General features: G+C 47.0%; 1 protein-coding gene across 4 annotated transcripts; it reads right to left on the bottom strand.

Moving 5' to 3' along the window:
* Window positions 1-19,906: 19,906 nt before the first annotated feature.
* LOC123107410 (uncharacterized) lies at window positions 19,907-23,398 on the bottom strand. 4 transcript variants are annotated; one of them, XM_044529398.1, is made up of 8 exons: window positions 23,187-23,398; window positions 21,915-21,993; window positions 21,763-21,836; window positions 21,587-21,656; window positions 20,957-21,132; window positions 20,810-20,882; window positions 20,448-20,573; window positions 20,187-20,328 (listed from the first exon to the last, which is right to left on the bottom strand). In XM_044529398.1, the coding sequence occupies exons 1-7, from the start codon at window positions 23,265-23,267 to the stop codon at window positions 20,452-20,454; spliced, it is 675 nt and encodes a 224-aa protein (XP_044385333.1). In that variant the 5' UTR covers window positions 23,268-23,398; the 3' UTR covers window positions 20,187-20,328; window positions 20,448-20,451. The 4 variants fall into 4 exon arrangements, with proteins under 4 accessions (XP_044385330.1, XP_044385331.1, XP_044385333.1 ...); XM_044529399.1 differs by having other exon boundaries at window positions 20,448-20,507; XM_044529395.1 differs by lacking the exon at window positions 20,448-20,573 and having other exon boundaries at window positions 19,907-20,328.
* Between the last annotated feature and the right edge of the window lie 439 nt (window positions 23,399-23,837).

The following is a 23,837-nucleotide window of genomic DNA, read 5'->3' as shown; positions in this document are numbered from 1 at the left end:
GAAAAATGCAAAAGCTGCTGGAAAAGAAAAACAAAAAAAGGAAAGAAGAAGGGGTGGGAGAGCCCCTGGCCTCTCCTTGGGCTTCGGCCCATCCCAGCAGGCCGTCCCACCTCACCAGCCTGGCCGGCCCAGCTCCCCGAAGCGCGCCCCCTTCCTGTTCCCCTGGTGCGCGCCGCTACAGGGGCGCCGTCCCCGCCGAACCACCTCGCCGTCGACGAGGAGGATAAGGTCGACCCCTCCCCTCGACGCCTCGGCCTCCTCCCCAGCTACCCCCACTCACCTCCGCCTCTCCCACTCCCCTCCGGATTCCCCCTCGAGCACTCCCCTCTCTCGGACCCGAGCGCGCTCGCCGCCGTGCCTCAGCTGTCCTCGCGGCCACCGAGCCCCATTCGCCTCTCCATCGAGCCCATCGTGTCCGCCGCCGTCGTCTACCCAGTCCCCGTCCGTGAGCGCGAGCCGGGAGCCACTACGGGGAGCGGATCGAGCAGCCCCCTTTCTCCTCTGTCGCCGGTGACCGCCGTCATCTCCGGCCACCTCTGCGCTCCTAAGCTGTCGCAGGCTTTTCGTAGCCGGTCGGTGAGCTCCTCCCTCCCTCCTTTCTTCTCCTCGCACCGCTTCGCCCTCCCTAGCTCACTCGCCGCAGCTGTAGTAGCTCACCGCCGCCTAGACCCGCAGTCGGCGTGGCCACGCTCACCGTCGAGCTCAACCGAGCACTGCACCGTGCCCAGCACGCTCCGAGCAGCCTGACACACATGCCAGTTGCCCCTGTCGTGCCCTACTTCGACGAGCTCGAGCTCGCCCGAACTCCGGCGTCCGCCGCGGTCGACGCCACCGTCGACACCGTCCATCCCAGCCTCGGCTGAGACCTCGAATGGGTGCGCCCGACCCCCTGCTTTTGAACGCGATGCCCCATGCTGCTTTGAGCGCCCGTAGCCCCGTCCCCGATGATGCCCGAAGCCAACCGCCGCCCACGCTCACCGCTGGCGCCGATTCCGGCCAAGTCCGGTGATGCTACGGCCACCACTGGACGCGGCGCTGAGAGCTCGTTCGTATGAGCCTAGCCCCGCTCCTCCCCGAGCCCTGTACGCGTTTTCCGGCGAGGTCCGGCGCCCCTCCGCCGCGGGAACGCTCACTGGAGCTCCCCAACGCCGGCGCCGACGTGGACGTCCGGGTCCACCTCGCCAGGTCACTGCCCCGTGGCCCCAGTGGCCCGGCTAGCCCTGTTGACCTAGTCAATGGCTGACTAGGCATGGCCCAGTCACTGCCAGTGGGTCCCCCGTGGACCCTGTTGACTAGTCAACTAGTCTGTTGACCGCTGATGCAACAATGACGCCATGATGACGTCATTTTTCCTTTTCTGTTAATATAAATAATTCCAGAAAATGGTTTAATCTTTAAAAATTCATAGAAAATAAACCGTAACTCGGATGAAAATGTTTTCTATATGAAAGTTGCTCAGAAAAATCCAACGAATCCAAATACGTGGTCCGTTCATCTGTCACATGCCCCTAGCATGCTGAACATGGAACTTCCCCCCTCTTTTCCTTTGTCCGGAATCCCCCTAACGTCGGGAATTCACCCTCGGATGTTTCCCCCCTTCTTCTGCAACGTGTAGTACCGCGTTAGAGCACGCTTAGCGCTACGTATCGTCATGTCATGCTTAGTGTTACCTCTGTTTGCTATATATTTACTGTTTATTCCCCCTCTTCTCTCCGGTAGACCCCGAGGCCGCTGATGCCCCGGTGATCGACTACGTCGTCGACAACGACCCACTCCTTGCCAGAGCAACCAGGCAAGCCCCCCCCTTTGATCATCCTGATATCGCCCATTCCATTCTCTCATGCTTGCATTAGATTTTGCTATTGTTATTGTTTGCTCCTATTCTGATGCATAGCCTGCTTCTGTACCTGTTATTGCACCTTACCTGCTTATCCTAAACTGCTTAGTATAGGCTGGTTAGTGATCCATCAGTGACCCCCACCTTGTCCTTGTTGCCCCTGCTTCATCATTGAAGACCCGATCAACGGGATTGAAGACCAGGCCCCGGCACCGCACATCACTTTCCCCTGGTTGCTCGACGCTGCTGGGTTACTATCGAGTGCCGAGGGTGAGACCTCTACAGCACTTCTGATGTTAACCTGTAGTGTAGCTATTCGGTCGTGGTCATCGAGGGTGATTTCCTCTTTAACCACTTCCGATATGACTCTGTCGTGCAACCCCTCAAGTGTGAACCTCGAGGGTGATTCCTCTACGTTCACCTTGATGATTACATTGAGTGGAAACCACCGAGGGTGATTCCTTGGGTTTTCCTCTTGATGTTTGGACACACGGATACTTGGACTTTACAACTGTTACTTGGAAAGTGATGTGGAGACGGGTTGACCTGGAAGGTGCCCATGAGATAATTACGAGGCGTGGTCGGGCATTCTTAGCCCTTGCCGCAAGTCCTCGAGACAGGGCAACGGGGTCACCTCTTTCGTGAGTCTCTGCTTGTTACCGCGCATTCCTAATCCACTATGATTTGGATATTTGATCCGAGGGGCCTCTGGCCTGATAGCACTAACCATCACGTGGGCATAATATGGGCGTTCTGCATCGTATACATCAGCCGAAGCTTAATAGACGTCAGTGACTGAGTGGCGCGCGCCGGGTTGGACTGCGCAAGCGCCTGCCTTGTTGAAGGAGGTAGCTAGGTCTGCTCACCGGCCGCGTACGCAACGTGCAGGAGTTTCCGGGGAGATGGCCCATGACCCCTGGGGGCATAGGTTTAGTCCGGCGTGCTGACCTCTCTGTTAAGTCTAGGTCGGGTTGCAGCGTATTGTTTGGCCGAGGCCGGGCATGACCCTGGAAAGTGTGTCCGGCCGGAGTTAAGCGAGCGTGGTGGGTAAGTTGGTGCACCCCTGCAGGGAAGAAAACATCTATCGATAGCCTGTCCTACGGTAACGGACACTTGGAGTTGTATCCCGATCGATACAACTAGAAATGGATACTTGTGATGAGAACTGGATGGAGATGAGGATTTGATTGTGATGATAACTGGATAGTATGGCTCTGGGATTGCTTTCTCACAGGGAGTCGAGAAAGGATCTCTAGCCGAGGTTGATAACACTACTACCGCTTTACTTTATGCTACTCTACTCCCTCTTGTTTGCTGCAAGATGGTGGTTTCCAGAAGATGCTAGTCTTTGATAGGACTAGGCCTTCTCCCTATTCTGGCATTTCTGTAGCCCAGTCCACATATACAGCCTTCCGTTGATAATGTTGCATATGTAGTGTAGATCCTTGCTTGCGAGTACTTTGGATGAGTACTCACGGTTGCTTTGCTCCCCCTTTTCCCCCTTCTTTCTTCTTTCTGGTTGTTGTAACCAGATGGTGGAGTCCAGGAGCCAGATGCCGCCTTTGACGACTGCTGCTACCCCGAGGGTGCCTACTACCACGTGACGGACGCCGACGACCAAGAGTAGTTAGGAGGCTCCCAAGCAGGAGGCCTTGCCTTTTCGATCGTTGTTGTTTTGTGCTAGCCTTCTTAAGGCAAACTTGTCTAACTCATGTCTGTACTCAGATATTGTTGCTTCCGCTGACTCGTTTGTATTCAAGCTGATGTATTCGAGCCCTCGAGGCCCCTGGCTTGTAATATAAAGCTTGTATTATTTTATTTTGTGTCTAGAGTGGTGTTGTGATATCTTCCCGTGAGTCCTTGATCTTGATCGTACACATTTGCGTGTATGATTAGTGTACGATTGAATCGAGGGCGTCACAAGTTGGTATCAGAGCCGACTGCCTGTAGGTAGCCCCCTTTCCAACTCCTTGGCCGAAGTTGAGTCTAGTCACTGAAAACTTTTACTAACATTGGCTGTGTGGCTTACGGGCCCACGTCGCTATTGGGTGGTATTAGGATCTTTTATTCCTCGCCTATACTCTGGGACTCTGAACTCTCTTCTACTCGGGTTAAATGAATTTACTAACATTAGGATCCCGTGACCACATTCACCCCGAAGTTGGATGAAGCCATAGTTATTCCTTAGAATAGCTTTTTGAGTAGTGCACACCCTGTTGTGTTGACTACGGAGTGGAATCCATCGTACCTCCTTCATTATGCATGTTTTCATCATGAATGATCCTTATCTTTGCAAATGCTCAATGCTGAACTACCCCTGTTACATGTTAGCAGGATGGTTAGACCCGCTGGTCGTGGTTGTGGTGCCAACGACCCACCACCGCCTGAATTCTTTACTGGAATGAGGCAACAGTTTGAGTTAACTCGCCAGTTCATGGAAGGAATGATGGCTCAGTTTCCTCGTCCGAACATGAATCAACATCCAACCCGAGTAACTCTGCAGGACTTCATGCGCCTCAACCCAACTATCTACCGCAGCTCAACTCAACCCCTTGATGCTGATGACTGGCTCCGCGACATCACATATGAAATGGAGTCTGCTAGTGTTGCCCCTGCCAGCTATGTCACCTTCGCATCTTTCTTTCTGAAGGGTCCTGCTGCTCAATGGTGGGACAGCCACAGGCGTACCCTACCTGCTGGAACGGTCATTACTTGGCCGGATTTCCAAGCTACCTTCCGTGCCCGTTTCATTCCTCAGGGAACCATGGACAGGAAGAAGCGAGAGTTCCGCAACCTCACCCAAGGCAACAAGACTGTAGATGCTTATCAACGGGAATTTCTGGACTTGTCGCGTTATGCTGAAGAAGACATTGCAATTGATGCTCGTAAGCAAGAGAAGTTTCGTGATGGACTTCACCCTGATATCAAGCTAGCATTGCTCGTTCATGACTTTGCCGACTTCGCCACCTTGGTGAACAAGGCTATTCAGGTTGAGACTGGTCTTCAGGAACACCAGGGATCCCTCAGGCGTAGCCATGATGCTGGCCCATCTTCGGGCCCGTCAGCGCAGAAGCGTCGGATATGGATTCCCCACAGCATGTATCGTCCAACTGCACCTGCACCAAGACAGTCCTATGTTGCACCTCGTCTGCCTCCTCAACCGCAGAGGCAGCCCCTTCGGGCTGTACCACCCCAAGCTTCTGCTCCCAATCCCAATGATGGTCTGTGCTTCAAGTGTGGCCTTCCAGGTCACCGCTCTAGGAAATGCCCTCAGAATCAGAATCAGCTGGCTTTGTCTTCAACTGACCGTAACAATCAGCCCCATAACAACAATGCCAGACCTTATGGTCGTGGTCAGGCTAATCATATTGATCTGAATGAAGCTCAAAACCAGCCTGCCACTATGATGGGTACTCTCCTTGTTAATTCAGTACCAGCTTCTGTTTTGTTTGATTCAGGAGCATCACATTCATTCATGTCAGAAAATTTTGCTTACGCACATGACATTCGATGCGAGCCCATGAACACTCCGATAGTGGTACGCACCCCTGCGGGCCGATGTCAAACTACCATGATTGGTCGCGACATTCCTGTTGAAATTGAAGGGTTGGAATTCCTTGTTTCTCCCATTATTCTGGAGTCTTCCAATATTGACCTCATTCTGGGAATGGAATGGTTGAAAGCGCATACTGCCTCTATCGTTTGCGCTACCAAGGTCGTTCACCTCCTACATCCTTCAGATGAGATTGTAACCTACCATGCTCAGCTTGTTCAAAACGCTGAAGCACGACTTTATGCTTTGAATGCGTTGAACGCGGCACCTCTTGAGGGAATTGAAAAGATTCCAGTCGTTCGCGACTTCCAGGACGTATTTCCAGAAGAACTTCCAGGAATACCCCCTGCCCGGGCTGTCGAGTTCGTCATCGACTTGAAACCAGGCACCGTTCCTATTGCAAAACGACCCTACAAGATGCCACCTCATGAACTCCTTGAGCTTAAGGAGGAAATCGACAAATCTCTTCACAAGGGTTTCATTCGTCCAAGTTCCTCTGCTTGGGGAGCACCTTCTCTCTTCGTCAAGAAGAAGGACGGTACGAACCGTTTGGTCCAAGACTATCGTCCTATCAACCAAGCTACAATTCAAAACAAATATCCCCTTCCTCGGATCAATGATCTGTATGATCAACTGGCTGGTTCATCGATATTCTCTAAACTCGACTTGAGGTTGGGTTACCACCAGATCCGTGTTCGTGAAGAGGATATTCCAAAGACCGCATTTGTGACTCGTTATGGTTCTTACGAGTACACTGTCATGTCATTCGGTTTAACCAATGCTCCAGCTACATTCTCTCGTCTGATGAACTATATATTCATGGATTACCTCGACAAGTTCGTCGTAGTCTATCTGGATGATATACTGGTATATTCGAAGAATAAAGAAGAACATGCTGAACATCTTCGTCTTGTTCTGGAGAAGCTTCGAGAGCATCAACTTTATGCCAAGTATTCCAAGTGTGAATTCTGGTTACCCGAAGTCACCTACCTTGGTCATGTTATCTCCAAGGATGGTATTGCCGTCAACCCAGAGCGCGTTCAGGCTATTCTTGACTGGACCCCTCCGAAGACTGTCAAGCAAGTCAGAAGCTTTCTCGGACTGGCCAGCTATTGTCGCCGCTTTGTCGAGAACTTCTCCAAGATCGCCAAGCCACTGACTAATCTGCTTCACAAAGGCGTTAAGTTCGATTGGACAGACAAATGTCAGGAAAGTTTCCAGGCACTCAAGGACAAACTGACTTCTGCCCCAGTGCTTGCTCCCGCTGATTCTCGCAAGGACTTTGTCATCTATTGCGACGCTTCACGTCAAGGATTAGGCTGTGTTCTAATGCAAGAGCGCAGGGTGATTGCCTATGCCTCCCGTCAAATGCGTCCTCATGAAGAAAACTACCCGGTTCATGACCTTGAGCTTGCAGCGGTTATCTTTGCATTGAAGCTATGGCGACAATACCTTCTCGGTAATCGTTGTGAGATCTTCACTGATCATCAGAGTCTGAAGTACCTGTTTACTCAGCCAGATCTGAACCTCCGTCAGCAGCGATGGATGGAAGCTATTGCTGACTACAACTGCGGTATATCTTATACACCTGGCAAGGCTAATGTAATGGCCGATGCCCTAAGCCAAAAGTCTTATTGCAATAATCACCAGGTCTACAAAGCTCAACCCCGCCTTTATGAAGAGCTATGCAAGCTGAACCTTCAACTAGTTCCACAGGGTTCTCTGAATAACCTTGTTTTGGAACCAACTCTTCTGAAAGCAATCAAGTCTGCTCAAGCCAAAGATGCTCATGTTGATCTGATGAAAAAGGATCTTGCCTTAGAGAAATCCAGAGATTTCTCACTTGGTGAAGATGGAACCTTATACTTCAGAGATCGCATTGTCGTACCCCGGTTCGAGCTTATGACAGAGAAGGTGATGAAAGAAGCGCATGACACCCCTCTCTCTATTCATCCGGGAAGTACCAAGATGTATCTTGACATCCGTCAGAAGTACTGGTGGTCTAAGATGAAGCAAGACATTGCTCGATATATTGAAGAATGTGACGTTTGTCGTCGCGTCAAAGCAGAACATCAGAAACCGGCTGGACTTCTACAACCGCTTCCGATTCCTGAATGGAAGTGGGATAAGATCCAAATGGACTTCGTCACTGGCCTTCCCAAGTCTCAGAAAGGTAACGATGCTATCTTTGTCGTCATCGACCAATTCTCGAAGGTTGCTCACTTTCTGCCAGTCAAGGAGACTATCACTGCTAGTCAATTGGCAACCTTGTATATCTCCCGAATTGTGTCACTCCACGGCATTCCGAAGGAGATCAGTTCAGACCGCGGCAGTATTTTCACTTCTAAGTTCTGGGACAGTTTCCAAAAGGCAATGGGAACTCATATTACCTGGAGCACTGCTTATCATCCCCAATCCCAAGGCCAAGTCGAGCGAGTCAATCAAATTCTTGAAGACATGCTTCGAGCTTGTGTTATTTCTTTCGGCAAGAAGTGGGAAGAATCTCTCCCTTATGCGGAGTTCTCTTATAACAACAGCTATCAAGCTAGCTTGAAGATGGCACCCTTTGAAGTACTTTATGGACGTAAGTGTCGAACCCCTCTGAATTGGTCAGAAACTGGGGAACGAGCACTCATTGGTCCGGACATTATTCAACAAGCTGAAGAGCAGGTTCGCATTGTCCGGGATAATCTCAAGGCGGCCCAATCCCGCCAGAAGAGCAACTATGACCAGAAACACTGGGGTTCAACTTATCAACCTGGTGAACAAGCTTATCTGCGTGTCACTCCTTTGAGAGGCACTCATCGGTTCGGAGTCAAGGGAAAGTTAGCTCCTCGCTACATTGGTCCCTTCCGTATTCTCGCCCGTCGTGGACTGGTGGCTTATCAACTGGAGTTGCCACCTCAGTTCTCTCACGTTCATGACGTCTTCCATGTGTCGCAACTTCGTCGATGCTTCAAGGATCCGGAACGTGAAGTGGATCCGGAATTGATTGAAGTTCAAGATGATCTCACATACAAGGAGCATCCGATCTGCATTCTTGAAGAAGCTGAACGTCGAACCCGCCAGAAGGTTACTAAGTTCCTCAAGGTGCAATGGTCGAATCATACTAAAGAGGAAGCCACTTGGGAACGCGAAGATAACCTCCGGGCTGAATACCCCGATCTTTTCCCTTCTACCTCTTAATTCTCGGGACGAGAATTTCTTTTAGAGGAGGAGAGTTGTAACACCCCGGTGTAATGATGCTACAGTAACCCCTGGGGTTAAGTTAATCTTTTTGCTAAACATGTGCCTGATCATTATTGTCTCATGTTCTTTCACATTCCAGTTGAATTCAAATTCAAATTTTGTCTGAAATTCAAAATGCTCAGACATGAACACAAAAATGTTCATCATGTGCCAAATAATCCACAACTAATATTGGTGGTGAACCAACATTTTTGCAAAAGGTTTAAGTGGCCTAAGCTACTTAAAGTAGTGACCTAAGCAATAAATTAAATGCCCTTTTTGATTTATAAAATTGGCAACTATTCCAAAAGCCACCCAACCTTTTTGAGGCAGTGCACTTTAATTCTTTGAGTTTGTTTTGGCCAGTGGCATAATTTTGCAAAGTCAATTGTGGCAAAAGAAAAATGCAAAAGCTGCTGGAAAAGAAAAACAAAAAAAAAGGAAAGAAGAAGGGGTGGGAGAGCCCCTGGCCTCTCCTTGGGCTTCGGCCCATCCCAGCAGGCCGGCCCACCTCACCAGCCTGGCCGGCCCAGCTCCCCGAAGCGCGCCCCCTTCCTGTTCCCCTGGTGCGCGCCGCTACAGGGGCGCCGTCCCCGCCGAACCACCTCGCCGTCGACGAGGAGGATAAGGTCGACCCCTCCCCTCGACGCCTCGGCCTCCTCCCCAGCTACCCCCACTCACCTCCGCCTCTCCCACTCCCCTCCGGATTCCCCCTCGAGCACTCCCCTCTCTCGGACCCGAGCGCGCTCGCCGCCGTGCCTCGGCTGTCCTCGCGGCCACCGAGCCCCATTCGCCTCTCCATCGAGCCCATCGTCTCCGCCGCCGTCGTCTACCCAGCCCCCGTCCGTGAGCGCGAGCCGGGAGCCACTACGGGGAGCGGATCGAGCAGCCCCCTTTCTCCTCTGTCGCCGGTGACCGCCGTCATCTCCGGCCACCTCTGCGCTCCTAAGCTGTCGCACGCTTTTCGTAGCCGGTCGGTGAGCTCCTCCCTCCCTCCTTTCTTCTCCTCGCACCGCTTCGCCCTCCCTAGCTCACTCGCCGCAGCTGCAGTAGCTCACCGCCGCCTAGACCCGCAGTCGTCGTGGCCACGCTCACCGTCGAGCTCAACCGAGCACTGCATCGTGCCCAGCACGCTCCGAGCAGCCTGACACACATGCCAGTTGCCCCTGTCGTGCCCTACTTCGACGAGCTCGAGCTCGCCCGAACTCCGGCGTCCGCCGCGGTCGACGCCACCGTCGACACCGTCCATCCCAGCCTCGGCTGAGACCTCGAATGGGTGCGCCCGACCCCCTGCTTTTGAACGCGATGCCCCACGCTGCTTTGAGCGCCCGTTGCCCCGTCCCCGGTGATGCCCGAAGCCAACCGCCGCCCACGCTCACCGCTGGCGCCGATTCCGGCCAAGTCCGGTGATGCTACGGCCACCACTGGACGCGGCGCTGAGAGCTCGTTCGTATGAGCCTAGCCCCGCTCCTCCCCGAGCCCTGTACGCGTTTTCCGGCGAGGTCCGGCGCCCCTCCGCCGCGGGAACGCTCACTGGAGCTCCCCAACGCCGGCGCCGACGTGGACGTCCGGGTCCACCTCGCCAGGTCACTGCCCCGTGGCCCCAGTGGCCCGGCTAGCCCTGTTGACCTAGTCAATGGCTGACTAGGCATGGCCCAGTCACTGCCAGTGGGTCCCCCGTGGACCCTGTTGACTAGTCAACTAGTCTGTTGACCGCTGATGCAACAATGACGCCATGATGACGTCATTTTTCCTTTTCTGTTAATATAAATAATTCCAGAAAATGGTTTAATCTTTAAAAATTCATAGAAAATAAACCGTAACTCGGATGAAAATGTTTTCTATATGAAAGTTGCTCAGAAAAATCCAACGAATCCAAATACGTGGTCCGTTCATCTGTCACATGCCCCTAGCATGCTGAACATGGAACTTCCCCCCTCTTTTCCTTTGTCCGGAATCCCCCTAACGTCGGGAATTCACCCTCGGATGTTTCCCCCCTTCTTCTGCAACGTGTAGTACCGCGTTAGAGCACGCTTAGCGCTACGTATCGTCATGTCATGCTTAGTGTTACCTCTGTTTGCTATATATTTACTGTTTATTCCCCCTCTTCTCTCCGGTAGACCCCGAGGCCGCTGATGCCCCGGTGATCGACTACGTCGTCGACAACGACCCACTCCTTGCCAGAGCAACCAGGCAAGCCCCCCCCTTTGATCATCCTGATATCGCCCATTCCATTCTCTCATGCTTGCATTAGATTTTGCTATTGTTATTGTTTGCTCCTATTCTGATGCATAGCCTGCTTCTGTACCTGTTATTGCACCTTACCTGCTTATCCTAAACTGCTTAGTATAGGCTGGTTAGTGATCCATCAGTGACCCCCACCTTGTCCTTGTTGCCCCTGCTTCATCATTGAAGACCCGATCAACGGGATTGAAGACCAGGCCCCGGCACCGCACATCACTTTCCCCTGGTTGCTCGACGCTGCTGGGTTACTATCGAGTGCCGAGGGTGAGACCTCTACAGCACTTCTGATGTTAACCTGTAGTGTAGCTATTCGGTCGTGGTCATCGAGGGTGATTTCCTCTTTAACCACTTCCGATACGACTCTGTCGTGCAACCCCTCAAGTGTGAACCTCGAGGGTGATTCCTCTACGTTCACCTTGATGATTACATTGAGTGGAAACCACCGAGGGTGATTCCTTGGGTTTTCCTCTTGATGTTTGGACACACGGATACTTGGACTTTACAACTGTTACTTGGAAAGTGATGTGGAGACGGGTTGACCTGGAAGGTGCCCGTGAGATAATTACGAGGCGTGGCCGGGCATTCTTAGCCCTTGCCGCAAGTCCTCGAGACGGGGCAACGGGGTCACCTCTTTCGTGAGTCTCTGCTTGTTACCGCGCGTTCCTAATCCACTACGATTTGGATATTTGATCCGAGGGGCCTCTGGCCTGATAGCACTAACCATCACGTGGGCATAATATGGGCGTTCTGCATCGTATACATCAGCCGAAGCTTAATAGACGTCAGTGACTGAGTGGCGCGCGCCGGGTTGGACTGCGCAAGCGCCTGCCTTGTTGAAGGAGGTAGCTAGGTCTGCTCACCGGCCGCGTACGCAACGTGCAGGAGTTTTCGGGGAGATGGCCCATGACCCCTGGGGGCATAGGTTTAGTCCGGCGTGCTGACCTCTCTGTTAAGTCTAGGTCGGGTTGCGGCGTATTGTTTGGCCGAGGCCGGGCATGACCCTAGAAAGTGTGTCCGGCCGGAGTTAAGCGAGCGTGGTGGGTAAGTTGGTGCACCCCTGCAGGGAAGAAAACATCTACAGCCTTCCGTTGATAATGTTGCATATGTAGTGTAGATCCTTGCTTGCGAGTACTTTGGATGAGTACTCACGGTTGCTTTGCTCCCCCTTTTCCCCCTTCTTTCTTCTTTTTGGTTGTTGTAACCAGATGGTGGAGTCCAGGAGCCAGATGCCGCCTTTGACGACTGCTGCTACCCCGAGGGTGCCTACTACCACGTGACGGACGCCGACGACCAAGAGTAGTTAGGAGGCTCCCAGGCAGGAGGCCTTGCCTTTTCGATCGTTGTTGTTTTGTGCTAGCCTTCTTAAGGCAAACTTGTCTAACTCATGTCTGTACTCAGATATTGTTGCTTCCGCTGACTCGTTTGTATTCAAGCTGATGTATTCGAGCCCTCGAGGCCCCTGGCTTGTAATATAAAGCTTGTATTATTTTATTTTATGTCTAGAGTGGTGTTGTGATATCTTCCCGTGAGTCCTTGATCTTGATCGTACACATTTGCGTGTATGATTAGTGTACGATTGAATCGAGGGCGTCACATCGCTACAATGTATTTTCCGTCCACTAGGCAAATTACCTGATTTCAGTAGTGTGTGTTGTTATTGTATAAGACCTATATAAATACTACGTAAATACACAGAAGGAAAATATACAGAAAATCTTAGCAGTGGCGTAGGGTAAGAGAGTAGCAGTAGCACTGGGGCAACACTACTGTTACACAGACTTAGAAGTGGCGCAGGGTTCATACCAGCGCTTCACCTAGTTAGCAGTAGCATTGGATGAACCTGCACTACTGCTAAGTCTGTGTAGCAGTAGTGCGGTGTTGCACCCCAGCACTACTGCTAAAAGTAAGCTACAACATGCTAGTAGTAGCACGGCCCCCACTCTACTACTTGGGTTTTCCTTATTAATGAGGGGCGGCTGGAGAAGGGACCGGGACAAAGAGGAAACGTTGAGTGAGGGGAAAGAAGTGGGATAAGGAGAGGACTACGCATTCTTATGGTTGCATCATTTATGAAATAGTTTGATCCACATGTAAGCAGCCACGTCAGCACCATCTGGTCCCACATCTAAGCAGCCATCAGCATCTTGTGGGCCCATATGTCATCAGTATTAACCGGTCAAAACTGACACCGACTTTATTATTGACGGGACCATCAACAATAAAACCCTCGGTGAACCCACCTGGAAGCAGCCACATCAGCAATTGCTGACCCTACCTGCCAAAATCTTTGAGCGATCAAACCCGCGGATAGATCACCGGTGACGGGATTATCATCGCCAAAAAGATCTTAGGCCACAGATTGGGCTGTCATAGGTGACATTCTAGGCCGTCACCGAGAACGGTCATCTGCGTAAATTTTTGGTTCATCACCTAAGATACAATCTTGCGTGACGGAGGAAGTGGTACCGTCGAGATTTTATTTTTTTTATGACGGCACTTTGGTGACGATGGGGATGACGGCCGAAAAACGTCACCAAGACATTTTCCGGGACGAAAAACGGTTATACATGACAAGTGAAATGTCATAAAATAGAGCAAATTTTGTTGTGTTGCGTAGCAGTCTAGTTAGTTAGTTTGGGCACGATGAACTTCATTGATTATGTTTACTATATGGTGCTTCCCTTTGCTAACTCTTTCTCTTCGTGTTTCTTATGTATATTATGTTGCATATTATTGATGAATACGGATGATGATGATGCATCTCTATCAAGGATATAGATCGATGATGAAGAAGTGCTATGCCGTGCATAGGGAGTGTTCTGGGAGTGTACGACGAGTGACCAGAGTGTCATGCCCAAGTCGAACGCTTCCCAAGCAGCAACCATAAAGGTTTTCAGAGTAGAATCCAAACGGAAGCTACTTACTTGAGGTTCACGCTAGCGCGGGAGAGGAATCAAAACCGACTCAACAACTACTTCATAATTCAACTCTTGCTCATAGTGATCGATCTTCTCTTGTATATCATAGTTTAGATTGATATATGATGAAACATGTGTATGTTACCATGTAGTTGCATGTATTCGAGACTTGTAATAACTTGTATTGCTATTTTGAGATGATGATGAGACATTTGTGTTGGATAATTATGACGATGATGATGAGACTACGTTGTAGCACTTCGATGATGATGATGAGACATTTGCGTCAGTTATCTCACCACTAATAATATAGTAATATGGTTATACTTTATTAAATAAACAATAGAAAATTTTCTGGCCCAATTTTTAGGGGGCTCCCACAGGTGGTGCGAATAACATATTTGGATAGATATAACATTATATTGTTGTAGTTCACTGTTAACGAGAAAGGATGCAAAACCTCGGAATTCCATTTCAGAGCTCGGGTTGTATTGAGCTCGTTTGACTTTTTATTTGAAAAGTTCAAAATTCACATTTTGAACTTCCAAATTTTTTTTGAAAAAATTCCACATGTATGAAGAGTTTAATGATGATATATGTTAACATGTGAACTACCAAAAACAAATTCATAACTTTGATAACTGAACAGTACATGCATTGTTCATTATTAATAATTCACAAATTTTCCATTTTTGTGTGGCTCAAATGTTAATGTATTTCATTGTGAAACATTAAACACTTGTAGCACTAGTACAGAAAGGGCTAGCCACAACTTTAATTAATGGCGCCTTATTTTTAATCCACGCCACCACTATTTTTTTAAATAATGTTGGCGTTTGCATATTTGGTACATCACCACTACATTACTGGTGGCGCGCCGTCCAAAATCCACGTCACTATTATTTGAGATCCAACAGCCAACCCGACAACAAGTTAGTGGTGGCGTGTAAATTTTTGTCACGCCACCAGTATTTACCCTATTGGTGGTGTTGGATTTGTTACGACGCACCGGTAATCGGACCGAGCAATTTGAAATTAATGAAAATTTGGGCCAATTACTTATGGCTTGTGTACACGCACCAACGCCATTGATAATTGCTTGTGACTCACGCCACCAATAAAGTCTACAGCATTCCACTTAATTCCCATGAATTTATTTTACTCTTACCGATCAATTTTCCTTGTTTTTTATATATAAGTCAATGTTCTTTGTTTTATAGACAAATATAGAAAATGCCACGCAGACGTAGCACCCAAAAGCCCAAAAGGCCCAAACGACCGACCTAACCCTACAGGCCGGCACACGAACAGCTCTCTCCGCGGAGAGCTCCTATGTGAGGCTTTTTGCGTCAAACAGTTGATGTGTCGCACAGGGGCGGCTCACCTGAGCCGGCCCATTTGCCATCCGCGAGGTGAAAAACAGCGAAAAAGAAATGCGCCGGTGCTAGGATTCAAACCTCCACCTCGGTAGTAATGTGGGTGTTGTGAAGCCACTGCGCTAGACCAGATGTTGTGTTAGATTAGCAACGCAACTCAAAAAGAAACTGTCGACAGCGGCAGAAGTGTAAAAGATTTGCAAAAGTTAAAGTCCCAATGAGGGATCGAACCGAAGATCCCCAAATGGTGCTTTTTTCAAAGGCAATTTTTTTAAAAGCCGAACATTTTCTAAATAACGTGAACAAAATGGAGAATATTTTGAAAAGTGAAATCATCTTATAAATTGTGAACAAAATTTGAAAACTGGAACATTTCTAAATATCTGGACAATTTTTAAAAACTTCAACCCTGAACAAAATTTGAAAATGGGACATTTTTTAATTTCTGAATAATTTTTGAAAATTCGAACACAAAACTTTTTTTCCAAAAATAAAATGTGAATGTTTTATCAAACACGAACATTATTAGTTTTTTTACAAATTTTAAGAAAAATCAAACATTTTTCAACACACAAATGAATTTTGGAGACGTGAACATATTTTTTAGAATGGAAACATTTTTAAAACTACCAAAAAACTAAACAGGAACAATTTTTCAAATTTCAAAACAAAATTTGGAAACATGAACAACTTTTGCATGTGAACATTTTTTGAAACTCCAGAACAAAATTTGAAAAAACAGACATTTTTTAAAATTTGCAAACAATTTTGGAAATGGAACATTTTTCGAAACTCTGAACAAAACTTGTAAATATGAACATTTTTTGAAATTGCAAACAAATTTTGAGACGGGAACATTTTTTCAAACTCCCAAACAAAATTTATAGAATTTACGAACATTTTTCCAATTTGTAAAGAAAATTTGAAAACATGAAAATTTATAAATTTGTGAACAAATTTGGAAAGTTGGAACACTTTTTGAAATTCCTAAAACATTTTTCGAATGCAAACAAAATTTGAAAACATGGACAATTTTGAAATAGGAACATTTATTGAAACTCAAGAATAAAAATTGAAAAAATGAACATTTTTATTTAATTTGCGAACAAATTTTGCAAAGTTGTGGAATTTAAAAAAACATAAAGAAAAGAAACATAAACTAAAAAGGAAAAGAAACAGAAAATGAAAATGAAAAAACGAAATAAAAAAACAATAGAAAGCCGAAAAGAACCAAGAAAAAAATGTTGCAGGAAAAAACCCGGCTGGACGCACTATGTATAAGTGTGCCGGCCCATGTCTGTCGCTCGCTCGCGAATAGGATTTTCCCTCTCCGCGATCCCCAATTTTCCCACAGCCACGCGAATCAACTTATGGTTGAGTTGGTTAGGGCATGTACAATGGTTCTATCTTAAAAGTGACATGTAGGACAAATGATGAGGTGGAGGAGAGAGAAATCGTAAGATAAGGCTTGTCTTCTCTTATTTAAGAAAAGACAAGAGATGATCTCTTAGCACAATTTGTCTCATCATGTTTTTAGGAACAACTAATTATTGAAAATAAGGCTAAGAAATGACCCATTGTAGACATGTTTTTTTGTCATCTCTAATTTACATGCAAGAGTTAAGATAAGACTATCTTATCAACCATTGTACATGCCCTTAGGTGCACAGTGGTATCTTCAATCCATCAGGGTTCAAATTCTGGTGCTTGATTATTTTTGGTTTTATTTCAGGATTTCCAGCGATGCGTTTTCAGTGGGAGGAGACATTCCCGTCGATGACGAAGCGCCTACGGTGACTTCGTAAATCTCAAGATGATATGCGCGTGTATATGAGCGTTTGTGTCTGATGCTAAAAGAAATTCTCCCACAGCCACCGCCGCCCACCGTCCACTGCCCCATCTCCCTCACATCTCACCGCCGGCCATGGCCTTCTCCACCACACTGATCTGGCGGTCTCCACGGCCGGCGAGGTCCTCCTCCACCGCCCCACATCCGGCGGCCCCCACGGCCGGCGAGGTCCTCCTCGACGTCCCCCATCTGGCGGCCCCCACGGCTGGCAATATCCTTCTCCACCGCCGCTGACGATGAGAATCCGTAACCCCGGCCTCCACCGATCACGTCTTCCGTCGCCGCACGGCGGATCCGGCGAGATCCCGCCCGTGGTGCGTAGACTGGCGCCCTCGACGGAACTCAGAGGCAGTAACCGATGCACTTCTTTTCCCTCTTCTTCTGTTTTTCAGTCTACTATATGATTAATGATTGATTTATACTGTACATAGCACACTCTTAACTACTAACTTGGAGATGCATTCATGTCATTTAGATTTAGAGAAGGAAGTGAATGGAAATCTTTCAACCCTTCCATGTTATTTCTCTAAAGTTGCCAGCAATCCTATCTCAGATCAGCATGAACTTGTTGTCCAGTCAAAATTCTGATGTATGCAAACATATAGCTGGCAAATGAACACTGAATTTGAGGCTCTCAAAACAGATTTTCACCATACTATACTAAACTATAGGTGATCCACTGTGTTCGTGGATGTTCTGGCAGTAATTTTCTTTAGCTCTCGGTCTATATATAGCTTAGTTTCCTTTCAATCTTTGTTGCAAATTAGAGTAGCAAATAAAAGATATGTGAACAGCACTTTTTCCAAAGATCATTCGCACAGACTGAAAAATGCGAGGTTAGATTTTGTAGCATAGCCAACTTACGATTTTACTAACTGGACACAAACTTAAAAGTTTATTTTGCATGCATGTAATTTTGAACTGTTGTTTTGCCTATAATAACACAATCAGAAGAAAGAGTACCAATATGAAATTCTTTCTGATGTAAAAGTTACTATAGAAGTAGACAATATGGTCTTGTTCGGCACCAGTATCCCATCTTTGCATTGCAGAGTCATCGCTGCACTTGCCGACAGTGTTTACCGTTGTTAAAAGAAAGTCATATACCTAGCTACAGCATGGGATAAATAGTGTGGCCATACATACATCTTAGTTAACAAATATGACTACCTGCGATCTCTGAATAATGTGCCTTCAGAATTACTGGACTCGCCGAGCCTGCCATGGATAAAAGGGAAAATGAAGGAAAGAAAAGAAGGTAATATCGTGCATGTCTTGCTCATCCTGCACGGCTGCATGTACTGAAGTAGAAGTAGCAGCAGTACAATATTTTGTTTAGGAATCACCGAATCAAAATATTGTACATCTGTACAAAATTACGCTGAGCCAGAAATATAATTTAAGCTGGGTTTTCACTACTGACAGATGCATGTTAAATATAGAGTTAGCATCATAGTAAATTTCTGCTGCTATACTACATGTTGTCATTTTAATACACATGGACAATGCATGCTTTGTGCAGTCTGAACTTCTATCTACTGATTTGCTTGTATCTTTGAAATTTGTAAGAAGACATGTTTGGCATCGCCATCAACATGTTCCACGGTGCCCTCGCCATCAGGGCTGACTGCAGATTGCGACGGAGTGCCGCCCAGCTGCTGCTCCGCCATCGCCGTCGACAGCATGGGCTTGGCCGGAGTAAGGTTCATTCAGCACAATCGTCACGGCAGAAATTCTAAAGCTGCTGCAGGTTAGCTACAAGTGCTAGACTGAGTACTAAGTATCAGTCTCCTTGCATTAAGCACCCCTGGTAAAAAAAATAGATGAACCAGGAGCTTCATTGTAGTGGATGCCATTGCTGACCTTAGTCTACTTTATTTTTCCCTCAGTTAGGTACTGCAAATGGTAAGTGTGGCAATGCTTATGAAAATTCTTGTCAACAGTAGGAGTGTTCTCGGTAATGGTGTTGATATGAATCTATCTTTGTTCTCTGTTGAAATGTTAACTAAGCATCTCTGTTGAAATGTTTTGACTTTTCCTTATAATTCGATGAAATGCCTCATAGTCTCAATCTATATTTTAGCTAATAGCTAATTCATCATTTACATTGGAAGTAAGTTGTTGCGGTGGCGGCGACGGTGGCGGCGGTGGCGACGACGACACCAACATCGCACGGGGATGTGGCGGTGACAAACGACGGCGACATCAACACGGGGCTGTGGCTGCGATGACGACTTGCGGCGACAATTGACACGGGGCTGTAGTGGTAACGACGACGACGACATCCACACGAGGCTACAACAAGGACAACCTCTACATGCGATGACAGTGACGATGGCAACGGTGACACGACGGTGTTGTAGACTCGTGGATCTTGGCAATGTATACATACTAAATGTATGTATTTGAATATATGAATGAATGCATAAATATTTGACTGCGTGCATGTATTGTGTATTTTTTTTAAATCACGCTGTTATTACTTGTGTATAATGGAGGTGTGCTATCCATGTGCATACCATTGCTATTAGTTGTGGCGCGAGTGAATAGTGCCACGCCACCGGTATGTAAAATACCAATGGCGTGGGGACCAATGTCATTTGTATTTTATAACAATGGCGTTATATTGGTGGTGTTGACCTTCCACACGCCTAGAATGTGGTTTTTAGAATGCCGGCATTAGCGTGTTTTACATTAGTGTAGAATGCATTCATATGTACAAAAATCTATAAATTTTTAAACTTTGAACTATGGTTTTTGATGTTTAGAAAAAATCAAGCTCCAGGAATGCCTCACTCGCAAAACCAAGCAAGATAAACACAAATGAAATTTCTAAATTAGAACAATAAGAAACCTTCTGAAAAGGTTGCTGTAATTTTGTGAAAATGCAACCCAATCATATGCACATAAGTGAAATTACGCCCAAAAGCAAATTTGAATAGGTTCTCCCAAAAAGGAAAAATTCAGTAAAATAATGGTAAAAATAATCCGTTTGAGCACATGGTCAGCACGCATGAGCCACAATGCAATATAGTACAAACTCGTACAACACAAATCATTAAGTCGTTCATACATCGAAACAACAAATAGCTAAGTTGCTTTATTTCACTCTTTGGCAATATTAGCCTTAGCGCCTGCTAGTTCCGAGCTAGCAACTTTGCATCAGTTATCATGTTGTTCTTTTTCCTCTGCCTTCTTAACAAGCTCCAGTATCATATTGGCAGCTGCAGAGCACCTCGCATCATGTGGGGTCGGACAAGGATCACCAATGATGCTCATCTCAAAATCAGGGCATCTCAAACGTACTTCACCGACGTGCATTCCTGAAAGGATAGGAGAGTAACTCGTGGATAAGTGCTCAAAAAACAATGTGTGGGAGCTATGAATGAGAGAAGATGGCACTAAATCGAATAGCAGTTCCTGGTTATTGCTAGGTGCAGACCTATTCAGTTCTTGACAAGTGGAATGCAATGAAGTGAGTAGAGGTGATCTCTGATAGATCCTACAATGGCGCGACACATGTCTTTGGTAACCATGGACCAAACCGTGATGTTGAATAAACATAACACTAGAACAAAACACAGACAAGTGGTTTAAAGATCTGACCACTTGAAAACTCTTTTGCCCAAGCATGATACCAACGGTGCGCTATAGGGATTGGATTCAATAAACGTTAATCAGAAAGTATGTGGCACAAGAGCTATTTCTATGAAATTCTTTATTATTGTGCCTATATGGTCCAAGAACTCAATGCTTGTTCATTTGGAAAATTATAGAGATAAGAGTAAAGGTATTTACACATACCATCTGCTAGTGAAGGTACTACTGTGTATCTAGGGGCCATCCAATCGCAATCACAACAGATCTTATCAAGCTCCTGCATTGACAAGTGTCAAAGGTACAAATGTCATTTAAAATTTTAACGCATCAGTTCAGCGCGAGGTTTCTTACCATGCATTTATTGCGTTGGGCGAGTGCCTCCTTCAAGCTCAATTCCATCCTCCTAGTGCTCTTGGTTATGCCATCATCACCAGAGAAAGCTAGATTGGCAACTTTCATTATATTTGAGCTAGGTTGCTTATATTTGTCCATCATTGACGACAACACTCCCGTTGTCATCTTCTCTTCTGCATAAGGTTTAAACATGAAGAGTAATGGAAATGTGGAACTCATACATAGTTTGGAATCGCGGACGAAACTGCCGCAATAGCGGCGCTATCACAAATCTGAAATGGCTACATGATCTGCATGGCATGGGAAATCGCCGGATCGCGGCGCCATCGCCGGAGATCAAGCCATTCCTTCCTTACTCATCGTGGCCAAAATCTCTGCCGCAATTTATGTTCGCCCGCGATTTTAAACTATGAGCTCATATAGAAATAACTTCTTACCAAAATTTGCCACATTTCTAATGGACGATTTGTCCAGAGTTTAAAGTGAGGAGCACGACAATTTAACACATAACTTTGGGAATATATGGCTCCTAGCAAAACATGCCCACAATGTTTGCCACAAAACAATGACAATTCTACAAATGATTATCAATCCAACGAATGTTTAGATGTGTAAAAGGTAGAATACCTTTCTTAATTTTCTGTATGTCCATATCACATTGAGCACTTCTGTCTTGAAGTATGAATTCCTCGCGAAGCTAAAACAAAGAGGGGATGAATTCACATCAGATTCTCAACTAGAACAAAATATTAGAAAAACAAGCATCATTTTTTTCCTGAAACAAAAGAGAAGACATAACATACAATAGAATCCCGTATTTTCCGAATCTTTAGCACGGAATCACGAATCTGATCATCGCTATTCTCAGCGACGCCACCTTCAATGAAATTATCAACACACAGGTTAAAAACTTGGAGGACCAATAACCAATAATAGAGAAAACAAGTTGTCTTACGATTGGAACCTGACTTAGGCACTTTCATGATTTTGCGTTTCAATGCAGCATCCTTCATTAAAACATCATCACGTGGTGCCTGATACAACAACCATTTATTCAAATGACCTAGGTCTATGTTACTCACAATAACATTGAGTGCATAGGAAAAATAAAAATGAATAGTGCAACAACCTAAAATGGAGAGAGAGAGAGAGAGAGAGAGAATAAGGCACTACTAGAATCTGGTTTTGTCCCGAGTTCCAAGACTTCGCCGAGTTCATTCTGTCAGGAACTCGGCAAACTTCTGTCTGCGAAGTTTGATCGAAAATTGGACTCGGCAGTAATAAGCAACTCAGCAGAGCTCTTGCTTTTCCAGGTTCTGATGAAAAACGACTCGGCCAAAAAAAAAACTCAGCAGAATATCAAGTTCGCCGAGTTCCCAACAGAAGGAACTCGGCAAAGTCTGACACGTGGGCCATGTCTTGCAAGAGGCGACAGAGCCGTGACGGCGGCCTTTGTTTGCCGAGTTTCATCTAACGGAAACTCGGTAAACATTTTCCCTAAACTATCACATTTGACCCCTCAAAAGACTAGAACCCTGCTACAAATCTGACGTCAGATTTTTGACCGTGGCAAATCGATCCTTTTATAGCGTTTTAGAAAAACTATCACACCTCATTCCTAAAAAAGGAAAAAATCTATCACATCTGGGACGCATCAATCATAGAAAGGGAAAAATCTATCACATCTAGAGGTAGTAGTGCAGAATCAATTTTGATCGATTTATTGCTAGGAAGCCGCTTGATCTTGTGCGAGTAGCAGAGGGAAAAGAACCCGATGCAAGCTACAGTAGCTAGCTAGCGAGCGGAATCTCAACCCGATTCGTCCAGCCATAGCTGCTTGGGTTCACGCCCGATTCGTCCCCAGCGCACGACGGCATGAGCAACGCCACCCACCATCTTCTTCGTCCTGCACCCGACGACGTGCCCCCACGCTTCCTACCCTCGCCGCTCGCCACCCTCAACTCGGGCTCCGGCACCACCACCAACGAAGGCGGATACGACCAACTAGGGCGCAGTCAAGAAAAACTGCGGCGGCGAAATCCCCTCATCTGTCCCTTCCGATCGATCCCCTACCCGACCGTATGTGCATGCGAGATGCGACCCCGGCCCTATACCACGATCAGATCGGATTCAGATTTACCAGGGAGCGCAACAAATATAACAGCAAAGAGCTCCGTCGACGACCTAGACCTATAGCTAGCAGCCAGGCAAGACGTGCTCCACTCACCTCCTGCACGGCGACGAGTTCCGGGGCCGTGCCGCGCTGCTCCTGCGCCCGCGGCGTCACTCCCTTAAACTTCCTCACCATCTTCAACTCCCTCCTCTTTTTCCGCCCCCAAACGATTCAGCCTCTCTTGCTAGGGTTTGTGGGGGGCAGGTGCGGCGGCTGGGTGGCTTTTGGGCCTTTTTGTACGAGGAGAGGGCGAAGCGGAAGACAGAAATGGCAGGGCTTGAATGGCTGTTTCTCTGCGAGCGCGTGATTTCCACTTTGAAAGACGTACTACACTAGTTTGTCTCAAAAAAAAAAAGGAAGACTACACTAGTTGTCAACCCGACGGACTAGGAATTTTTGGAAATTTGTAAATATAATATTGTGCATAGAAAGTTTCTATAAGTATATATTTTTTTCTTTAAAATCTTACAAATATTTATAGATATCTTTTAGTACTACCCATTTTCCTAGTGTACAAATAATATATTTTCATAGTATAATATATATCTTTTAGGCCCACCACCTTCTTCCTCCTGCACCCGACGCATCCTTGCTTCCTACTCGTTGGTGCCTCGCCGACACCACTTGCGGAGGGTATGCCCGGACAGCCGCCACCAACAGGACGCATCAGAAGACCAACTAGGATGCACTCGAGCAAAGCTGCGG

The sequence above is a fragment of the Triticum aestivum genome, chromosome 5A, assembly GCF_018294505.1.
Source record: "Triticum aestivum cultivar Chinese Spring chromosome 5A, IWGSC CS RefSeq v2.1, whole genome shotgun sequence".
In the NCBI taxonomy this organism is placed as follows: domain Eukaryota; kingdom Viridiplantae; phylum Streptophyta; class Magnoliopsida; order Poales; family Poaceae; genus Triticum; species Triticum aestivum.
Note: the sequence above shows the minus strand (reverse complement) of the source record. Positions and strands in the feature narration are given on the sequence as shown.

Excerpts from the sequence above, each read along its gene's own strand:
- LOC123107410 (XM_044529395.1), bottom strand. The coding sequence starts at position 23,267 with ATGGTGAGGAAGTTTAAGGGAGTGACGCCGCGGGCGCAGGAGCAGCGC. Across the intron at positions 21,657-21,762 it reads GGAAAATACGGGATTCTATT|CTTCGCGAGGAATTCATACT; the intron begins GTATGTTATGTC and ends TCTTTGTTTTAG. Across the intron at positions 20,883-20,956 it reads CCCAACGCAATAAATGCATG|GAGCTTGATAAGATCTGTTG; the intron begins GTAAGAAACCTC and ends TTGTCAATGCAG.